This window comes from Esox lucius, chromosome 14 (assembly GCF_011004845.1).
Source record: "Esox lucius isolate fEsoLuc1 chromosome 14, fEsoLuc1.pri, whole genome shotgun sequence".
In the NCBI taxonomy this organism is placed as follows: Eukaryota; Metazoa; Chordata; class Actinopteri; order Esociformes; family Esocidae; genus Esox; species Esox lucius.
Genome location: NC_047582.1, coordinates 14,145,727 through 14,166,028, shown reverse-complemented (window position 1 = coordinate 14,166,028; position 20,302 = coordinate 14,145,727). Strand labels below are relative to the sequence as shown.

The window sequence follows — 20,302 nt, the reverse complement described above, 5'->3', positions numbered from 1 at the left end:
AGTTTGCAGCGCTTCATCCGCTCTGCAGAGAGGGTGATTGGCTGCAATCTGCCCTCTCTACAAGACCTACACACCTCCAGGATGCAGAGGCAAGCAGCAAAGATTGGGGCTGATCGCTCTCACCCTGGAAATGGTCTTTTCAGAACTCTCCCCTCTGGCAGAAGGCTGAGGTCTATCAGGACCAAAACGTCTCGCCACTAGAACAGTTTATTTCCTACAGCAGTAGGCCTCATGAACATGACCCTGGAACCAAAGTCCCTTTCACCCTAAAATGCATATACATGGAAAACATTTCTATTACTTTGGTAAGATTATTTTTTACCATGTCATTATGTCTGTTTTCACTTTTAGAATAACATCTCTCTCTTTCGCCCATAACAACTAAATAGATTCCAAATATTAACATTCTAGAAATACTGTGAGAAACCAATAAAAAGGGAAAGGAATAAAATTAGATCTCCCTTTTGGTTAGATAATACTAAAATTGAGTTAAGAGGCTATGTCCATTTAAGAGTTGTATTCCATAGTGGTAAACCCTGCATTTTAAAGATGACAAATAACACCATAATACTATAAAACCAATGTTCTTTATTGGGATAGAAAACTGGCACAAAGAAATGAATGTACACCACATCATGGTCCAAGAGGATTACATAAAGAAGGATGTCAAAGGAGCAGTCCTCCTTAATCTGTCCAACTTTACCAGTCCATTGCACCTATGAGTTGGTCCCTTGGATTCACATGTAGGGGAGTTGTTTTGACCATATACAGGACAGGATTCAATCAGATCTAGTGTTCACAGGTAATAGCTGACATTTGCACAGCTGGTGTTTTGGCGGTGTCAGAGCTGCAACGGCATTAGAGGTGTCAGGTGTGTAAGCAGAAGCCATACACCCCAATCACGTTATACATTCAGAATGAAACATCTTAGTTCTATAGCATATCAAGATGACACTCAAATTAAATATCATTCAGGCCCTGGCATTTGTGGAAACAGTTAGTGTTTCTGCGAATGCTCCTCCCCCACCAAAACGTCTTTCTCTAAGACTCTGCCTCAGGATGAGTTCAAAAAAGTCTTCACTTTTTTAATTATCATGAATTTTGTTTTAACATGTAGAAATTACAAGAAACATAAAATTTAACACAATTTCAATCTCCTAAAAAGCATTTTATCAAACACTTTTTTTCAACATAAATGTCCATGTATTAGCAGTGCTGTCTAGCAGAACATAGCATCATGTTTTCGAGAACGCATTGGGGTCCTGAGGCCAAAACCTTTGTGAAGAACTTGACAAGTGACAACTAATGTAGTATCACCTCCAACATAGCCAAATGCACCAGTATGCAGATATGTAGTCTAAAGTAAATCTGATTGATTGAATTAGGCAAACTAAAATACATATACACATTATCAAGTACTTTCTAATAAAATACATTCCTGTTCACCTACTTAATATGATTTAAAAATGTGCACTGATGCAAACTGATTTAGCTGGTAAAGTACACTGATAAAGTACAAATTCCAAGCATACCAGTCAAATGGCAAGTAATAAAGGCTGAAGAGCAAAGCACAATGAAAGGTGGGAAAAAACTTCCCTGGAAAAAACTACGATTATCACAAGTGTATAGCAACACTGGAGCTTCCATCCTAGATCGAACCCTGTATGGGAAGATCTCAATCTCATAATCTTTGGATCTTCTCTCCTTGTGTCCTTCTCAAAACCCACTGGAGGTCATACGAGAGGGACCCAACTTAGATCTGCTAATGCTCTTCTATTATGCTGAATCTTATTTACTACTTCCTGTCTTAGTATTTCCCTTTCCTGTCTCACAAAAGGACCTCCTGACATCAAGGACAGGATGAGTATCTCTTACAGGTCCACAACACAACCCTTCAGTATTATCAGTCAGGATTCTCTATCACCCTGCCAAAACTAGATTCTTCAGAAGTGTCGGCTTACTAGTGCTCCTCTACATCTATAACAAAGCAAAGCTGATGAACATAAAATGGCCAACACTCATTGAACAAGAGGAAAGGCAGATTGGGGATGATTAGGGCGATAGAAATCATTCTAAACTGAGTTATTTCAAAGTGTAACACTGAAGGCTGTGCTGTGTGAGAAGCCATGGTGTCTGCTGAGAAAGCCTGAGAAGTCATAGGCCTATGATTAGATTGGCTTATACAACAGGGTGGTGACATACTTCTTCTTGTAGCGATGAGTCGCACTAAGCACCATCACACCATCCTGAAAGAAGAAAGGGGAGAAATTGCATATTCCTTGATTATCATATACTTTATATTTTGTCATTATTAAAAAAAAACTCAGGTTCTGAAGAAAACATTCAATGGTTGTATTCTATGGTTGAAAATTGCTCCATCTACTAATTCCCAAGTAATTTTTTACATTTTACCTTGATGGACAAGGCATAGAGGTGATTGAGCATGACATGGTTGGGTTCTGGGAGCAATGCAGGGTCACACTGAAGAGGAATGGAGAAAAAATCTTTAGTACAATCTTCAGTTCAGTACATACAAATTACAATCAACGACATGAATAGCTCTCTCATGTCTTCATCATTGATATTCCTAGAAGGGATTGGCCTTGTACTCACAGAGATTCCTGTGTCCTTGTTTAAGATGACCTGTAGCAAGTGAGGTGGGAGAATGGGCGGAGACTTGAACTTTTCTTCTTGCTTGTGTATGTAAGGTTCCTGATGATATGGTCCAGGGGGGGAGCTGGACATGTCTGAATCACAAACAGATGCAAATTAATAAATAACAGAGAACAATTAGGTTTTCCTAGTTAATATTAAGCTGTTGCCAGTTACTATAATACCTTTGAATGTCTTTGAAACGTTTTCCAATTGAATAATTTGCCATGGTTACACAGTCATTAGTGTTATGCATGGGTGGACAGTTAGTGGACACAGACCTGGATGCTGACCTGATATATCAGAGCATTTCAGGGAGTCCACCATAAGTGCATCAAACACCTCAAAGTCAGTCTTCTTCACTTGGATGATGTTGTTGACTGTTCCTAACTGGTTGGTAACAACAGGCTGGAGGCCAACAATACAAAACAGAGAACTTCAAAACATCAATTAGACTACAGTCATTCACTACCATATGACTGAATTACAAGAAAGAGTGGTTCCAATCACGTCATTAAAATATGGTATTGGTCCCCCAACACATACTCCTCACCTCGTTGGGGTCGTGGGTCCACGTTCCGTCTACATAGAACTTATACTGATGCTCCCCTTCAGGGAGATCAACAATTGCCACAAAGTTGTTCTGGCTGAAAGACAGAACAAACTAACAGTAAGCATTGAGGTGCATACACAAACTACCAACACAGTGTAAACTGTACTGTCTGCAGGTCAACAATAATGTTATGAGTACCATGACTATTCCAAGTCTAGTGTAAGCAATGGTCCCTCTAATTCTTCTGGTTACTTAGCAAATGTCTGGTCACCAGAGCACAAGTCTAAATATTCTGCAACTTCTGGCACAGAATAACAGTGAACACTGTGACTGAGTGACCAATAGGCTATTGGGGTTATTTAAGCATAATTAAGGCCTATAAGAGTGCACCATGAAGAAAACCAGTTGAGCAATGCTATAGAATAGAAATACATTAGCTTTTACTTTAAATTCTGCTAGAGAAGCCTTTGTGTGGTATTTATTGAACACTTACATTCAATAAAACATTTTACATTAGAGCCTGACACTCATTCTATTTTACTTGGTGTGTAACACAGTGGTCCACCACTTTAAAAAAATAAAATAACAATAATAATCAAATGCATTATAATTTCCATGATGTGTGATTTAAATTAATTGGCATTGGTTAAATGGGTACCGCGATCTGACCAGCAAGTTCCTATACTTGTAAGTGACCAGGTTTGTTGTTAGCGATCTTTGACGGACAGATGTATAATTCTAGAGGGTTTATCTATTTGTTTGCTAATCGCTCTAGTGGATATTCTTGCGTACTGTAGGTTGATGTGCTCTATTGAGGGAGAGTGAGGCTTGTGTGGACTATGGCATAGGCTTATTAGCATATACAGTACATCCCCCGTATCTCTGCGGACCCTCGCAGATGCGGAAAACCACGGATAAGTGACGCACCCTTAAAAATCCCTCCCTGACACCCAGTTATTACTTTTTTGATTAGCATATAGAAGATATAAAACACTTATAAATACATTAGATATACATAAAACTATGTGTTTTTATGTTTTTTTGATAGAAAAACTTTAGAATACTTGTGGATACTTGAGTTCGCGAATGTGGAACCGCGGATAGCTGGGGGTACTGACAGATACTGACTGGTTTTCAGACCCCCCCGGACCCCCCCAATACAGTGAAACTGCACATTTTAGAGTGGCCTTTTATTGTGGCCAGCCTAAGGCACACCTGTGCAATAATCATGCTGTCTAAAATGCCACACCTATGAGGTGGATGGATTATCTTGGCAAAAGAGAAGTGCTCACTAACACAGATTTAGACAGATTTATTAACAATATTTGAAAGAAATAGGCCTATTGTGTACATAGAGAAAGTCTTAGATCTTTGAGTTCAGCTCATGATAAATGGGGGCAAAAACAAAAGTGTTTATATATACATGCAAAATAATTTTGTTCAGTGTATATTGCAACGAACTGGGCAAAATCAGTGAATTTTTTTTAATTCAGTCTGTGTGGGCTGACATTTTTGTTCTGCAGTGCAGACACTGATGCGCGGCCGAGGATGCGCGGCCGAGCATGCGCTCAGCTTACGGGGAACATTGCTGCTAACCCACCTCCTGGTTAAGGGAATCTTGTTGGCCCAGTTGTTGAAAGATCCCGACAGAAAGACCTCCTTCCCATTTCCGGTCCAACGGAACACAGTGGGGCGGTCCAGAGGCCCTTTATCAGCTTCCAGGTCCTGCCGCCATGCAAGGTACTCCTCTTTCTCTAACGGAGCCTGGGAGACCAGGAAAATGGAAAGGATAAGCCTCTTTGTGTTAGACGGGATGGGCAAGACATGAGTCTCACTGGCTGCATTAACACTCATGTAAAATATTTACTCTGGATTGAGATTCCAAGATGTATGCATAAAGAGTAGAGAGTCGGCTATGATTTGAAACCTTCAGAGAGGTAATTAATCCAGAGTAAGTTTACAGAAATGCATAATTATGTAATTAATTATGCAAATTAAATGTATGAGAGACAGGACAAGAGGGAGATGCATTTTGTGAATGTTTTCACACTTTGTCTCTTACAAGCAATTTTTTAGAACTCAGTGTAGTTTAGCAAAACATTTTATGCGGTGGGAATGCTCCCAAAGCAACACACCCCTTCAACAGTCCCTCTGAAGCTTAGCATCCTGAGACCAACTGGAGAGGTGGTCTGAGTTATTTCCAGTGGTCCCTGGATTGCATGGCACTGTGCCCAATGTGGAATAAATTAAGGTTTGGAAAATATAGCAATGTGAATGCAAATAAAGTAAACTTATAGAAGCAGAGTTCTCCTTCAAAAGTAAGTGCATGCGTCGATACAAAGCTTAGAGTTGGTTATTTTAAGAATGCTGTTTAAGTGACTATTTGTGGCTTACACCATTAAAACCGACCTTGATGTCCTCTCCATGAAACATATCTGCATCCTCTGGACTGTCCATGAGGATTTTAGGCCTGTCGCCCTCCTTGGCGCGGCTGTCCCTCCTGTGTCCCGTGCCCATGCCAGTATTAGTATTACCCATCGTCCCCTCAGTCACAAAGCCTAAGTCCCTGTGGATAAATGGATAAACACTTGTTTAAACCAACAGGGCAACTCTCCAACAATAAACAAGGGACACAATTGTCAAATATAATGTAGGCTACGACCTCGAAAGTCTAACCGTCTGACGTCAGCCAACGTCATATCATCACATGATCATGCAGCACATAATGTGACAGGTGAGCGGGCATAACATATTGCAATATAGCGGCAGTCGGTAACGTCACTGCTATACAGCGTTGTCAAGATAGTAGTTACCCCAATAATAGATATAATAAGAGAATACACTAGTAACAGTAAGCGTTAAAGTGCATAAACAAACAATGTGAATTGTATTGTATTGTACACCTCAGACAGCTATGGCTAGATCATGCGTACAATATCGGACCGCAAGATGTGATATTAGGCTAGCTAGCAAATATCACATTTCTGTTTGTGTCCCAAGGGTCACAGGTCCCCAAACGATCAGGTATTACATGTTTTCTGGGTAACAAATAGCTCTAAAGATGCCATGGTGTAGGCAGTAGGTTAAGCTTCAAGGACGGGGGCGCTGAGCCGATGCGAGTGAGTGAAGAGTAATGTAATGCTAAGCTAGCTACCTAGAACCGTTATCGTGTTAGCTAGCTAAATACCGCTCTGTCTACAGCTACGTTGTTATAGCGCATGAAGAAAAATGTATATTAAAAAACAATTCATACCTTAAAATTGATGGTAGTTAATACAACGTAATTCCTTGTTTCTTTTATTTTACCATTTTATTAGCTATGATCTGTTGTTTTCAACACGACCTTCTGCGTCATTCCACAGTGCCCCGCCTTCTTTTTTTCCTTGACTGTCAGTACGTGCAGTGTCACTTGCTACCGCAAGGTGGAGATTATGACCTATGAAGCCTGTGTCTTCCAGGGAAAGGTTTAGCACCATGAATTACAGACCGTATCCCAGTTAAACGCTAATTATTGAAGTATTATTGAGTTCAATTAGGATTCACAGTTAAAAAATAATTCATAATCCGTATGCTAAAAATCAGTAGCCTTGGTCCTTGTGTTTTTCATAGTCACTGAAGTTCCTTTTATTATGAGGTTCACGGTTAGGAATACAACAATGAAGAGCTATTCGCCCATAGCTTAGAATTTTACCACAACCTACAGCTCTCTCCATTGCATTAAAAAATACAACCTGAGAGTCAACAGATTTAAGATGCTCTGTCAAGGACTTGTAATGGACCATCAATATTGTCAGTACAACTACTTAAGGCCACTTATGAAATGTGGAATGTCACACTGGGTCCTCTCCAAAACTATTGCTTCATCACTGACAGAATCCTGACCGGCATGCATCATGGCCTGGTAAGCAAACCGTTTTGCATATGACCAAAGAGTCCACCTGCTGGTCACGAAGAAAGCCCAACGCATCACTGGGGTCAGCGTTGTCTAGGACCATTCACACCCCAGCCATGCACTGTTTATTTTCCTACTGTTGGTTGGATGGGGACCATGCCCGAAGCATAGAGTGTCTTACTAAAATACTCTATCTTCAAGCCATCAAACTGCTGAACACTTGTCTTGGTCTGACCACCTACACTGAGTTGACTGGTCTACTGGGCACAAATGCACTCACAAACAGACACACACAGACATACACACACTCTGTAAACACATTAAATGTTATTCATCCTGTTTCATGTCATTACTTCACATGGAATGGTACTGATCCTGTGTTATATTGTTATTGTCTATTTTTTTAATATTTTGTATCATATTTGTATTATTACATTGTTGAGCAGAAACCAAGTAAGAATTTTGTTGTTTTGTTTTCCTCCTTTATCTTGTGCAGATGACCAATGAAAACATAAAACATGAACCTACCTCGGCGCTCCCCCCTCTGGCCGCCCCACCCTGAGTGTCTGGCTGTAGCTGCACTGTCTGGTGGCTCCCTATCTACAGTTTGGCCATGAGAACAGCTACAGGGGAGACTGATGATTATTCTGTCCATGTTTCATCTTCTCTGCATATCCTGTGTGCCAGTACCAATTACGCTTGCCTCCCTCGAAAATACACAGTGAAGTCATTTTAGCAGACACTATTCAGAGCAACTTAAAGTACCGAGGGCATACAAACTTTTTTTTCAAAGGCACATACACATAAACAGACACTCATTAGTTGCAAATAAAGTCAGTTATCCACATAAAAACACTCTGTTTCACCCTATATCTTATGCATGTCAGGTACACATGCCAACAGACAAACAGGCTTGCTCATACTTTAGGCATCTTTCCAGGCACAAACACATGGATACCCTTCCGTACTGCTTGCACAGTGAGCCTGTGTCCTTTGGTGTGGACCATAATGAAGTCCGGGATCACAGGGGTGCTGGGTTGTGCTGCTCATGGACAGTTGGAGGCTAATTGTCTTTACCCTATATAAAACAGGAAATCATACAACAGAACAACCTTACATGGATGTGGTGCCACATTCCTGATAATAGGCCCGTCGCTGAATCACAATTGGCTGTGTACTGCAATAAAATGGACGTGTGGCATCCAATCTACTGTGAACCTCATTTCCTTAATAATACAAGACTGACCTTAACCTTTTCGAGCTGTGAAATGGGTTCTATAAACAATTCTCTTTTGTGGAATTGTTTCATGAAGGATAAGTGTATTATATTTAGTGACCCAACCCCACTCAATGCTTAGGAAGATGTCTGCTAGCATGGCAAAAACTGGGTTAAATGTAATTCATTTGACTAAACTGTGTCTGTGTGTACTGGGGAGAGGTGGTGGTGTTGTATAACATTGGAGAATTATATTTGTTGATCACTTCAATATTCCATAAAATTAGCTCTTAAAAAATGCAACCAGAGATGTTAGACGTGGTGCCCTAAAGCCAGATGACTCTATCGGCGCAAATACAGTACACTGGCTGGAAGGAAGCATTATGACTGAGGGAGGTAGGAGGTACAGTGTTTTGTTTGTGTGGGCAGGTGTTAAAAGGGATTGTTTGGGGAAAATGGAAGGTTTGTGTGGGATGTTTAAGTTTTAGGGGGATTTAGCTGAGGTACTGTGTCAAAATGTACAGTACATGATGACCTATGGCTGTCGCTGCAGATTTATGGGAGAGTACAAATAGCATTACACACACTTGAGAACAACCAGAAATACAACTGCACTTACACACCCACTTGAGCACTTCAACATATAGCATTACACTCACACAACTGTCTAATAAGTAAATGGATCCTTTGAACTGTATGAGGTAAACATCATGATACGTAGAATAGTATGCCCTGTAACATACTCTGGTTTGAAGGCACGTCAATGAAATAAACATTTTATAAAAAAGGCATAGTTCAACTGCAGCAATAGTCTTTCAGCACTGTCCAATTAAAACACAATCAATTCAAGTATTGATCACGACTTATCACACTTGTTCAAATAAGACTACATATGAAAACTTGGATCAATAGGACAAACAGTTCACAAATAATATGTAATAAGCATTAGCAAACATGATAACATTGCATGGTAAGAATTCATTTGCCTAGTTTTCCTATATTTTAAAATATCATAGACTTTGACAGTCATTCATTGTAACATTGTCAGCATTATTAATAATTGGGTTGAAGGCCATAATACGTTTTAGTAAAAAGTTAAAAGCATTTGTAATTTGGCCTATATATTGTTTTGCACGGTTACAACATTTTTACTGCCATTTTGGAACACAATGCTTAGCTTTGATCAAACTTTGGTTAGACATATATCATGGATCCACATATAAAATCTTTAATTGATTGGCATTACAGATTGTTTTTAGTTTTTTCTAAGGTTTTTCCAAAAAGTTATAAATTGTGTAAAAACCATCATTGGAGACTTTAGGTGTTCTTGACCAAAATGTGTCTATCATGACTATAGAGGCAAGTACACACATTTCCATGCCTTATAAACAGTATTGACAAACACTTGGTGATAGTGCTCACAGTGGTGTTCATGGCAGCTACAATTCACGGTTAAAATGTACATTTCCAGCTTACTGTGGAGGGAGTTAACTGCATGATCTTAACCCAGTTACACTTGTCCCTTCTAAGCATCCTACATAATTTTCCGAGTTGTCAAGTTAAGCCAAACTGTGCATAAGGATAATGGCACCACTGTTACGGATGTTGCTTAGCAAGCACCGCTTTCCCCTGATTTGACTCATTCCTGGCTTGAACTCTGAACCTCTGCTTCGCAACAGAGTTGCCTTCCCTCCTTGGAAAATGTCTAATGAGTAGAGATAAAAGGTGCTCCTGGATTTCTTTACCTGCAATATTTCAAACGAACTGTGATGTGAGTTTACATTTCAAGCTACCTGCAGAGGAAGTTAATGACTCAGGCTAACTGTAGAGTTAATTGGTTTCAAGCTAATTTAGGATTTAGTTTCCTGCATATTCTTGACTCAGCATGCACACCTCAGGGGGGTTCCAATGAGTTGCTTCACTCCACTCTTCATTTAACACCCCCAAAGAAAAGATTTGTCCAGTCAGCTGCTAAGACAATGGTTAGACTAATAACTATGTACAGCATGCCTGATATTTATTTCCAGTTTTATTATTTGTACCTATTTGCTGTGTCAGGAATGTAATACTCCCTATAGATTAGGATCACTAGTCTAACTCAACTTCGCAAAGGTGTTCAATGCTGTTGCAAATGCACATGTCAATTCCAAGAAATCTACAGTGAAAATTTGGTCCAATATTCACTTCTGATCTGTTTTCACACAGAATATGTGCTGCATGGGTTAGTTCTTGAAAAACATACACAGATCTTAAGTAATTTTAGCAAATGAGGAATCTTTGTGTAAAACATGTTAGAAAGTTGAAATATGGAAGTAAAACTTTTGGAATTCTGCAAAAAAACACTTAAATCCTACATTAGTTTAGCCCCATTGCAGAACGTTTAAATTATATTGCCAGTGCCTTGGGTTCTCAGTCAATTTATCTGGTACAAAAATATTAAATAGGTGAATAAAATATAAATAAAGGAGCTAATGCAACCTAGTAAACAAAACTCCCTAAAAATCTCTCTACTAGCATTTCATCTTTTGCTACTTTAGGGAAATTGTGAGATAATGGTTGATGCTGTGTTGAACTGAAACTGAATTATTTATACAAAGCCATTATTTTGTTTCTTGGGTATTGGAGTCTTAACAGAAAGAAAACAGTATATCCAGTCAATTAAGAGGGTTAATGCCATGCATTTATTTTAGCACTGTCACAAATTCCTCAGCCTTTATCCTCTTACGATTTAAGTACCCGACATGAGACTTTCATTACAAGAGCCTAAACATGATATTCTGGAGCACCAGGGGAAGGTATAAACATGTCCCCTTAGCAAACCTCCCCATGCAGTATCTCACTTCATGAAACCAATACATTTCAAAGTTAAAGCTGCAGTCTGAGATTTGTGGCCAGTGGTTGTTAAAGTGGTGCAGTCGAACGCAAAAATAGGTTCCCAAGAATTGTGTACTATGTACTATGTATATGCCAATTGGTGCCCCAAGTCATGAAAACCACTTGCTCTCCATCTTAGAATTTCTTGGCTAACTAAGATCTAATAATGATTCTAGATATAGATTATGCATATATGAACAATATAAGGGTTTAAAAAAAGTATTTGGTAAATGGCAAAAGTCACAGACTGCCTCTTTAATGTATCAGTCAGATCTGAAGCAATACAATAAAAACGCAAGTATCAAGAAGGCCTGCGTTCATAATCATCCTAAAGAGATCTTCCCTTCAAAGACATTTTTAAATTGAATTCTAAGACAAACATCTGTACAAATCTGAATTTCAGTGTCCAAATAAAAGATTGGGATGTAAGCAGCAGCTATTTCAACTTTATCATAGCATCCATGTGCAGTGGTTGTAGTAGGCTACTACAGAGTAGTATCTTACTACAGAGTAGTATCTTAATGTAAATGTGGCTAAGTGAACGGCCAGCTACTGGGTTAGTGTCCAAAGCTAGGTTTCCATTAATTTGTATGATTTTATTTTCAACATTAACACATTTCACACAGAAAGTAAATATGACATTTGCCATTTGTGTCAATAAAGACATCCAAACCTAACCACGTTAACTACATTAAAAAACAAAACTTTTTCATTCAAATAGAATGCGGAACTAGGAAATTGCACATTTCTACTACTTAATTCTGAAACTTGGAAACTGGAAATCAAAACAATCTTTGGCTTGATAGCCAAATTTATTTTGCTATCATTTAGCTTAGGCTTCTTTAAATGTGGAACTCATAGTTAGACAATTACATATATATATTTTAAAAAGGGTAAAAATAAATGTAAATAAAATACATCTGCCGTTTTAATTACAATTAAAATATTTTCTAATAGGAACAATGCTTTTGTTGAACAATAATGGGTAGATATAAAATCTGCATCATTACAACACTGATGACATGAGTAAAGTTGTATAAAACAAATATAACAGATGTGATGTTAGTAAAATATAATTAATGTAAACAGGTTATTTCTTCACCTTTACATGACCAATATATGACAGATAATTATGTTCTGTGGTCTTCACAAATTGGAAAGCATGGATTATTAGACCAGAGAGGAAATGAGTTATGATGAATTTCCTTGGATGGTAATTATGCTGTTAAGGCTCTTATTCAGGTAAGATAATTGATGCGTGGTTGCATTTGACTAATCCATATTAATATAATGTTACCTAGGCTAGTCTACCAGCACTGGATTTCTGAGCTGTTGGCTATTGTGCAGGTGTCAGCACTGGACACATATGCAATTTACTGCAAGCATGTTTGTGACAAAACTATTCATAAAGCTGAAAATGTGTTGGAAACATGTAATTTCAGATACATATTTGATACATGAAAACAAAAAAGTGCTTGGATTTGCACTACGTCACCACACACTTCATTAAAAAAGTTAGTTTGATGAACTGTTGGGAAAATGCACACGGTATATAATCTGTAGCCTATTGGATGGAAGTCTAGCTACATTCACAAACTTCAACATAGTTTTCAGATAAAAATAAATGGATCTTGAATAAGTGAGTGGAAAACTGAGCTTGAAAAGGTTTGAAAAAATCTCTCAATCACAGATATGCCTACTTGAATCAACAATTTCAATGCCAAGTGATACAATAGTGATTATATATATATATATATATACATACATATACATACACATATACATACATATATATATATATATATATATATATATATATATCAATACAGAAACAAATCCATACATGATGCTTAAATACCAGGAAATGTGATAGCATAAGACAGCCAGCCTCTCAATGTTATTTTCATCCAATTAATTGAATCACGAAAAGGTGTGTTGGACTGTTTGATGACAAATGGAATGTATAGTAGTTATCTTTTAGGGGATAATTAGCATCCCAGGATAGCCCGAGCCCAGATATCAGTGAATTGTTGCCTTTTTCCAAAGGGTTTCATGAGTACCTATGTTCAGTTGGTTGTCAGCTTGTGTTTTCTGTTGGTGTTTCTGGTTGTGTTGTCTGGTTGTCTGGTGGTGTTGTCTGATTGTGTTGTTTGGCTGTCTGGTTGTGTTGTTTGGCTGTCTGGTTGTGTTGTCTGGTGTCTTGGATTCTGGTTGTATGTAATTTTACAGACAGTAGTTACTTTCAGGTCATTGTTGTCAGTTGATTGTTGATTGTTGCATGGATCTCCGGAAAACCAGAGATCTGTTGATGGCTTATTCTGTCCTGTCCAGTCTCTTAGAGGTGCAGTATTCATCTGGTGGGCTCGGGTTTGTCCCCTACAGTGCCATGGTATTTGCTCTCCACCTCTCCTTCAAAGAGACTTAAAGGAGAGGCCTTCTCTCTAAGGTGGGGACCGTCCCAGGAAGGGTGATGTCGCCAGGGCTATAGAGGCAAGCGGATATGCATGGCAGAGCTGTTGGGCCGGGCAGCCAGGATGTAGATGGCACTCTCCCTCAGAAAGTCATCCCAGCTCACTGGTCTGGAGATGGGGACAGAGAGAAGGTTAAGGAGCAATGGGTACAAAAGTTGTACTTAAAAAAAATAATTGAGCTAACCCCTAACCTTAACCCTTATTTTAACCTCAATAACCTAACCTTGCCATGCTTAACAACTTACCCTAACTGCTAAACCTTAACCATAACCTAATTCAAAGACATATTCTAACCATAATCCTAAACTTAATCCCAAATAAAATAAAGGTTGTGGTTAAAGTGAGGACCGGGCAAATGTCCTCACTTGGTATTATAGATTTTCCTTGTTTTACTCATGTAGAAAAAAATTGACACACACACACCAACATACATTCATTTAGGCAAGCATACAGGCCTGCTTAATGCAAAAACAGGCAATACACACCTGTTGTCATCTTTCTGAGTGCTTCTCTCACTGCTGGAGCTGGCTGGGCTGCTCTCAGATATGGGTCCCACATGGCTAATACTGCTCCAGGATACACACACAGAAAATACAGGTATAGTTTTACAATGGGAGGCATTGAGCTTACAACTGTCTTGTTTTGAAAAGCGCTTTTTTTCAGTCGTGAAGCGGTAACCTGCAAATATAGGGCAAAACTACATTCGCACACTGATAATATCTCAGAGACCTTGGCCACAGCCAACTGAGGAAAGAGAGACGTAATGTGTGCTATGAGAACCTCATCTATAAAAGATTCATATTTTAACACTTTCTGCTAAATCCTCAGTCTTTTTAAACTCTCGGGCTTTATATTATGTCTATATTATGCACGTTAAGTGAGCCCTAAGCAGAAAATGTAAAGCACAGCTTCTAGCTGTGTCTGACCTAAGAGGTGAAATAAAATCCATGCTTAGTCCTGGGTGTTGGGGCCAGAACCCTCACATCCATTTCCTAGAAAATGGATCAGTGAAGGCTTGTGGAGCTTCTCAAAGATGAACAAAAGCCACTATTTTGATAGTTCTAATATGAGGACTGAATCTTTCACATCCACAGCTCAAGCCAACAGGGAATTATTATATGCAGGATTGTTAGTGTAGACTAGACAACTTGTTCTTTGAATTCTGTAGCTACCACCTGTAATGTTTGACCAATCTATGACATCCTGAAGTAAACTTATTCCTGGACTTGATGAGTGAGGGGGTGAGAAGATGGGTGAAATGTAAAAAGCAATAGGTGGGGTGAGATTACTTGTGAATTGAGGTGCTGAAAAGAAGAAAAAGACATACAACCCGTGCTGTGTTGTGTGACTTACCCACAATTCAAAGGAGAACACAATCCCATGAGTCTGTAAAGGATGAAAAATAAGGTGGATGGAATGGCTTTACATGACAATTAAGGACGCTAACACAGGTTAAACTGTTAAAAATAAGGTTATTTGAGGGATAGGTTCTACTCCTGTTTTGAGTTAAATACTTTTTTACGGGACACAAGAGTTATTGATCTACACATATTTTTGCCAAACTATTCCCGGCATATTTTTGACAAACTATCACACCTAGAGAAAAATGGAGGAGGGTCAAACCTTTCTATCATTTCAGTTTGAAAGAAAATCTGAAACAGGAGGGATTTGTTAGAGATTACATTTTAATATTGCTGAATGCTTTAGAAGGAGTTGCCTTTATTATTTTTGATGGTCGTCTCTTTTTATGAAGTCAAAAGGTTGTAGTTAAAACCTTTATATCCTGAGAATTTGTTTTTGGAAGAGATTTTGTTTTGATGATTCCTTTCGAATGTTTAGTTGAATGTGTTTTTCTGGGACATTGATTGGTTTATTTTTTGTTACTCTCATTGTGTAATCCCCTTTTCCCCTTTTGTTCCTATCCCAGTGTTGTCATATTCAACTGTATCTACAACCCAGTCTAATCACAACAACTTCCAGTTGATTCGGGAGAGTTGAAAAAGCTTTCCTCATACACGTCTTTGCCAAGAAATTCAGCTTTTTCCATACTGCTCTTCCAACCAGGACATCACTTTGGTTGAAGCCTTAGCGGGCACTAATTGCTGACCTCGGTTAGCTTGGCAGGCATGCAAGCCACCTGAGGGAGTCCAGAGTCTGTTGAGATCAGGAAATCCTGATGATGATGCTTTCCCATTCCCCCAGTGATGCTGGCCAATGTGCAACATCCTAGTCCTGCATGGGTATGTTTTTTTTAGAGATACTTCCGAAATGCTTTGGTTATATCTGTCAAAAAAACACCCATTAACCAACAGATTCTTCTCCACAACTGACCCACCTGCTTAGATTGATTTCTGAAATATTTTACAAAAAATAAATCACCCCTCCAGCCTGCTTCCTTAGACCATTTAACGCTAGCACGCTCTGTACAGTATGTACAGAAAGTTTTACTCTTCCTACTCTGAAACAAACACTGCTTGTGCAGCCCCTGTGCATTCTGGTTTATTCACTCAGGATAGGCTTTCATTGAATTCCTCCCCTTCTAGTTACATTAGGTACACATTTTTGCCCAAGCTAAAAACTAGGCTTGATTTATTTTGGTTCCCTGTGGGTTACCGACCCAATGCAGCACTATACAACACCCATGCAGCTAAAGTGCCCTGTGTCATGGTTCATTTTATTTTATTACACATGAATCCAATAGAGACACCACGTTTTTATCGAACAGGGTTTTCCCTTGTTTTGTATATGTCTATGCGGAATCCTGTCTGCATGAAAAAACAATTCCATGCTGTAAAGATCTGAATGGATTCACATTTTGAGAGTTATGTTAAGGGTATGTGATTACTAAAGCCCATAAACCTGGAGGTCCTGACCAATAGAACCACCACTTGCGGGACCCCTATGCTAATCTGTTACCAGGATTCAAACCCTGGTTTACCACTGCGCCACTGGGTCTCCCCAAAATTGTAGTTAGTTTTACCTGTATTTGTATTTATGCTACACTTATCTATAGTCATTTTTTCATGAGCAAATGAACACTGACCGGATTAATCATTTTAAAACATATTCTGAAGTGGTCTTAGATGTTTACACAGTATTGTATTTTTTATGCATAGACTACTTCGAGAAAAAGAAGAACAAAAAAAAAAACATACAATGGATTATGGCAATATTGTAGAAAATGTAGAAGTGGCGGTGGCACAACATACATTTGCACCCCTATTTTATTGTGCTTTATGATGAAGTGCAGCCTACGCTGAAAAGCTGTCAATCGCAACATGGAAGAGCAGGTGTTCTGATGAATACATGTTGTCATGCTGGTGGTTGCTAACATTCAAAATAAACCAGTTCCTAAACCATAACACAGGCTTAAAAGAATGTACATGTTATATCATAAGAAAAATTATGTCATTTTCAATTAAACATCCCAAGAAGGATCTGTGTTTTTTAAACTGCAAGGCCAAATACTGGCCAAATACTTACATACTTTTTCATATTCTGACTAAAATACAAATTACTTATTTGGTTGAACTGTTTTACAACATCATAGGCAAGCTATCTTTATTCTGCTCATTAAATCTAATTGTATAAAAAAATCTGTATTTAAGTGGAGTTTGATGAGTATGAGGCGGACAGAACAGGACTGAAATTTGTCTTTCAACCATGTACTGAGCAAGTTTTGAGTGATTATGAGTCTGTGACAGAAAGTTAATTAACTTTTCAATTCTGTGGATGGATGGTCACGGCCCATTCTCACCAGCATTCTGCTTACTGTACCTTACATTACAGGACTGGGATTCTTTGCTTTTCTTCTGAAACCAGGACTGCTGTGCCAAGCGGGTCTGTGCTCCTGTGACCAAACCATCTTTATCCAGGTCCAAACCAATGAAAAGTGACCGCACACGGTCCCTTTCCTTAGCGCTCAACAGCCGCACCAACGAGTTCTGGGAACAAGAGCATCCAGATTATGTGGGTTTGTATGTGCACATGATTTCCACAGGCTTAATGAATTTGGATAAATTCTAATGAGTTGTGGTACCGCTGTGCGAAACCTCCTTAGCACTCCTAGGGACTCGTGGTAGAGGAAGTCGGACCACTCGATTTGGCCCCTCTTCTCTGGGTCTAGGGCAGCGAACTGAGCCAGCACCTCCTCCTCCTGCTCATCCGACAGGTCCTTCTCAAACAGCTGCTTTGACACAAAGTGTCTGTACTGTAGCAACTCATCTGACACCAGGCATGACTCTTTACAGAAAAAGAGTAATCAACACCCGAAATTAATCATAACATGTATTCATTATTGGTATTATTTTCATGTTACTTTCAAGTTGAAACCGCTTCACATTGCTTTTCCTTTGGATCCTTGGACATTGTGGGAATGTATGTTTTTGGGTTCACAGTGGTTCTGGGAATGGAGCCATACATTTTCTTACCAGTAAAACTGAATGTTTAGCAATTTTGCCTGATCTGGAAATACAAAAACATGATTTGGAACCATCCCATAGAATTAAAAATAGTTATGAAAATCCTGTTAGGGACATTGAGGAGATCTATGAAAACAATCCTATATGATGGTTCCAAATCCTGATGGAAAACCATTGCTTGAACACGGTTACAGGGAGCTTCTAGTCTTACTCTGGTCCCCTTAAAGTGTTCCTATGTTTTTTTCCTAAAAATGGGATTCTTAGTTGTTATAGAACATTTTCGACTTCTTAATTAATGATTTACTATATATCCACTGATTCTTTAAGACCAGAACTTGTAATTTCCTCATTGGCTTAAAATGCAAAGAAAAGATTTCAGATTTGCTCTTCACTGCGAATGGCGTAGGACCCAAGAACTGTGGCACCTCGTTCCCTTCATCAGGGAATAAAGGTTATATATATTAGAAGGTTCCCTTTAAGTTGGTCACTTTGGTGGCACAATGGATACAACAGGGTCGCTAAGATGGATAGGTGGAATAATGACGTGAGGGGCCAAAAAGAAGGTGGCAAGATAAACCACAAGCCCCCCCCCCACCCACAGCCAAGGTCGCTAGGCCATCCAACCCCTTAGCCAAAAGCACCAAATGGACTAGGGGCAGTGACATCAAGGTGGTAGAACTTCACAAAGGTGTGCAAATGTTTGCCACAGACTAGCCTTTAAAGAGAGCCCTGGAGGCCAGCCGCTCTGCTAGTGGAGTGATCACACAACCAAAGAGGCACTGCTAGGCCAATGAACCCCAGCTGCAGAGTACAATTCTCTGAGCCAGTCACGCCTGAGCCGGTCACACACAAGCCTAGTCTGAGGATCAGAGAGAAATGAGCCCCAGAGGAAGTCACCGGAGCCAATCAACAAACTGATAGTGTAGCTTGGGACTTAAAGCTGCTACACACATGTAGGGCCTTATCAAATATGATTGTATTTGTTTTCAGGGACATGATCGATGCATGCCTGTTCCCCACCGTGGCACCAAAGTGACAGACCAAAAGGGAACAGATTGTGATGCAAGATGTGCTTTTTGTGCTTTACTCAAGACTTTGTAGGGGTTTAGTGATTGTTATCTGCTTTATCATCAATGTTGGCAATCATTTTAAAGGAATGAATATTGTAATTATAATTGAAATGTTCTCATTATGGTGAAATAAGTTTGTACTTATAAGAAATGAGGAGCAGTATTTACCGGGCTAAAAGAGAGCGCAGTATATTTTGTTAACAGCAAACTCACTCTCTACCGGTAGAAAGAACTGGATCATTTTGAATGTGCTATTGGTTGAAGAACAGATTTGACTTGTTCATTTTTATATGGTCCAAATAAGGATGACACCCAACATTTTTTGTATAACAATATATTAAGAGCACAAGCAATGAACAGTCACATTACTATTTTAAGTACATTAAGACCGACTCTGCCATGTGGACCTATAGAGCCACTGACAGCCCTAGATTTATCCGTAACTAGGTATGTTCAAATAAAGCCATCATGTTTAAGTAAAACATATAGAATAGTGGGAAAGTTCATCGAGTTACTGATAATTACTGAGATATTATTTACTTACTGTGAACATATTTAAAGTACAAAACAGAGAGCTTCTGGCATATTTCTGTATTCAATCATTTGGAATGTGTTCAGACGGTTGATTCAGAGATATTACAATACTGTATGGGAACAACCATGTACAATGTTCCCTGGGGGTAAATTAATCTCTCCTGTTAACAGTGCAATACCCAATAAAGCCTGTGTGGCCCTATGCTATGTCAGCTGTGAAATGTATTGTTCATTATACTAGTCTTGCATCGGTACCACCATGAGATTATGACTCACCAGGTATGATCTTGCACTGCTTGAAGGTTTCCATTAGGCTGTACATTTCCTCTTCAGTCAAAAGCAGGTTCACATTGTCCTGAGGAAGGAGGCAACGTCACTGTTAATTTAAGAGAGATCTAATTCAAAACCTAATTCTGAAGAATAGTGGAGCAGAAGGTATAAATCATGCCAAAATTTGCCCCACTGCCCTCATAATGTATGCACTATAATGGAGTTGTGCTGTATTCACTATCCTGCAGTGGATTATATGGTTTGTGCTCAGATGGATAAATGTGCAGTGTGTCTGAATGCATTATGTTCAGTGTGTGTCATGCATGTTGCGAAAAGCCCTAGTGTGATT

The 20,302-nt window shown here is 39.1% G+C and overlaps 2 protein-coding genes and 1 long non-coding RNA gene across 7 annotated transcripts in view; 1 reads left to right on the top strand and 2 right to left on the bottom strand.

Annotated features, from left to right (window-relative positions):
* Positions 1 to 568: 568 nt before the first annotated feature.
* On the bottom strand, positions 569 to 6,617 carry prkab1a (protein kinase, AMP-activated, beta 1 non-catalytic subunit, a). 4 transcript variants are annotated; one of them, XM_010877688.4, is made up of 8 exons: positions 6,459 to 6,617; positions 5,600 to 5,771; positions 4,806 to 4,969; positions 3,206 to 3,299; positions 2,934 to 3,060; positions 2,614 to 2,747; positions 2,413 to 2,481; positions 569 to 2,246 (listed from the first exon to the last, which is right to left on the bottom strand). In XM_010877688.4, exons 2-8 carry the CDS (start codon positions 5,741 to 5,743, stop codon positions 2,169 to 2,171), a joined length of 810 nt encoding a protein of 269 aa, XP_010875990.1. In that variant the 5' UTR covers positions 5,744 to 5,771; positions 6,459 to 6,617; the 3' UTR covers positions 569 to 2,168. The 4 variants fall into 4 exon arrangements, with proteins under 4 accessions (XP_010875990.1, XP_010875992.1, XP_010875991.1 ...); XM_010877690.4 differs by having other exon boundaries at positions 5,615 to 5,771; positions 6,459 to 6,616; XM_010877689.5 differs by having other exon boundaries at positions 2,946 to 3,060; positions 6,459 to 6,615.
* Positions 5,751 to 8,298, top strand: LOC117595576. The gene is made up of 2 exons (XR_004576825.1): positions 5,751 to 5,939; positions 7,594 to 8,298. It is a non-coding gene; the product is annotated as an uncharacterized LOC117595576 (long non-coding RNA).
* Positions 8,299 to 13,328: 5,030 nt separating this feature from the next.
* phf24 (PHD finger protein 24) overlaps positions 13,329 to 20,302 on the bottom strand; it is a 29,532-nt gene continuing 22,558 nt past the window's right edge. Inside the window, exons 4-9 of one of the 2 annotated variants that reach the window (XM_010877692.3) lie at positions 19,960 to 20,038; positions 17,698 to 17,900; positions 17,436 to 17,602; positions 15,012 to 15,044; positions 14,144 to 14,224; positions 13,329 to 13,766 (exon numbers count right to left, since the gene is read on the bottom strand). In XM_010877692.3, the coding sequence (XP_010875994.2) occupies positions 13,670 to 13,766; positions 14,144 to 14,224; positions 15,012 to 15,044; positions 17,436 to 17,602; positions 17,698 to 17,900; positions 19,960 to 20,038 (660 nt within the window). In that variant the 3' untranslated portion in view covers positions 13,329 to 13,669. The remainder of the gene's footprint in view (positions 13,767 to 14,143; positions 14,225 to 15,011; positions 15,045 to 17,435; positions 17,603 to 17,697; positions 17,901 to 19,959; positions 20,039 to 20,302) is intronic. The other variant, XM_010877693.3, reaches the window with a different exon arrangement.

Bases quoted from the DNA above. Each gene is read 5' to 3' on its own strand.
- prkab1a (XM_010877688.4), bottom strand. From the start codon at position 5,743: ATGGGTAATACTAATACTGGCATGGGCACGGGACACAGGAGGGACAGC. The intron at 4,970-5,599 runs GTAAGCCACAAA...CTGGTCTCCCAG, and splicing joins TCAAGGTCGGTTTTAATGGT to GCTCCGTTAGAGAAAGAGGA. The intron at 2,482-2,613 runs GTGAGTACAAGG...ATTCCTCTTCAG, and splicing joins ACAAGGACACAGGAATCTCT to TGTGACCCTGCATTGCTCCC.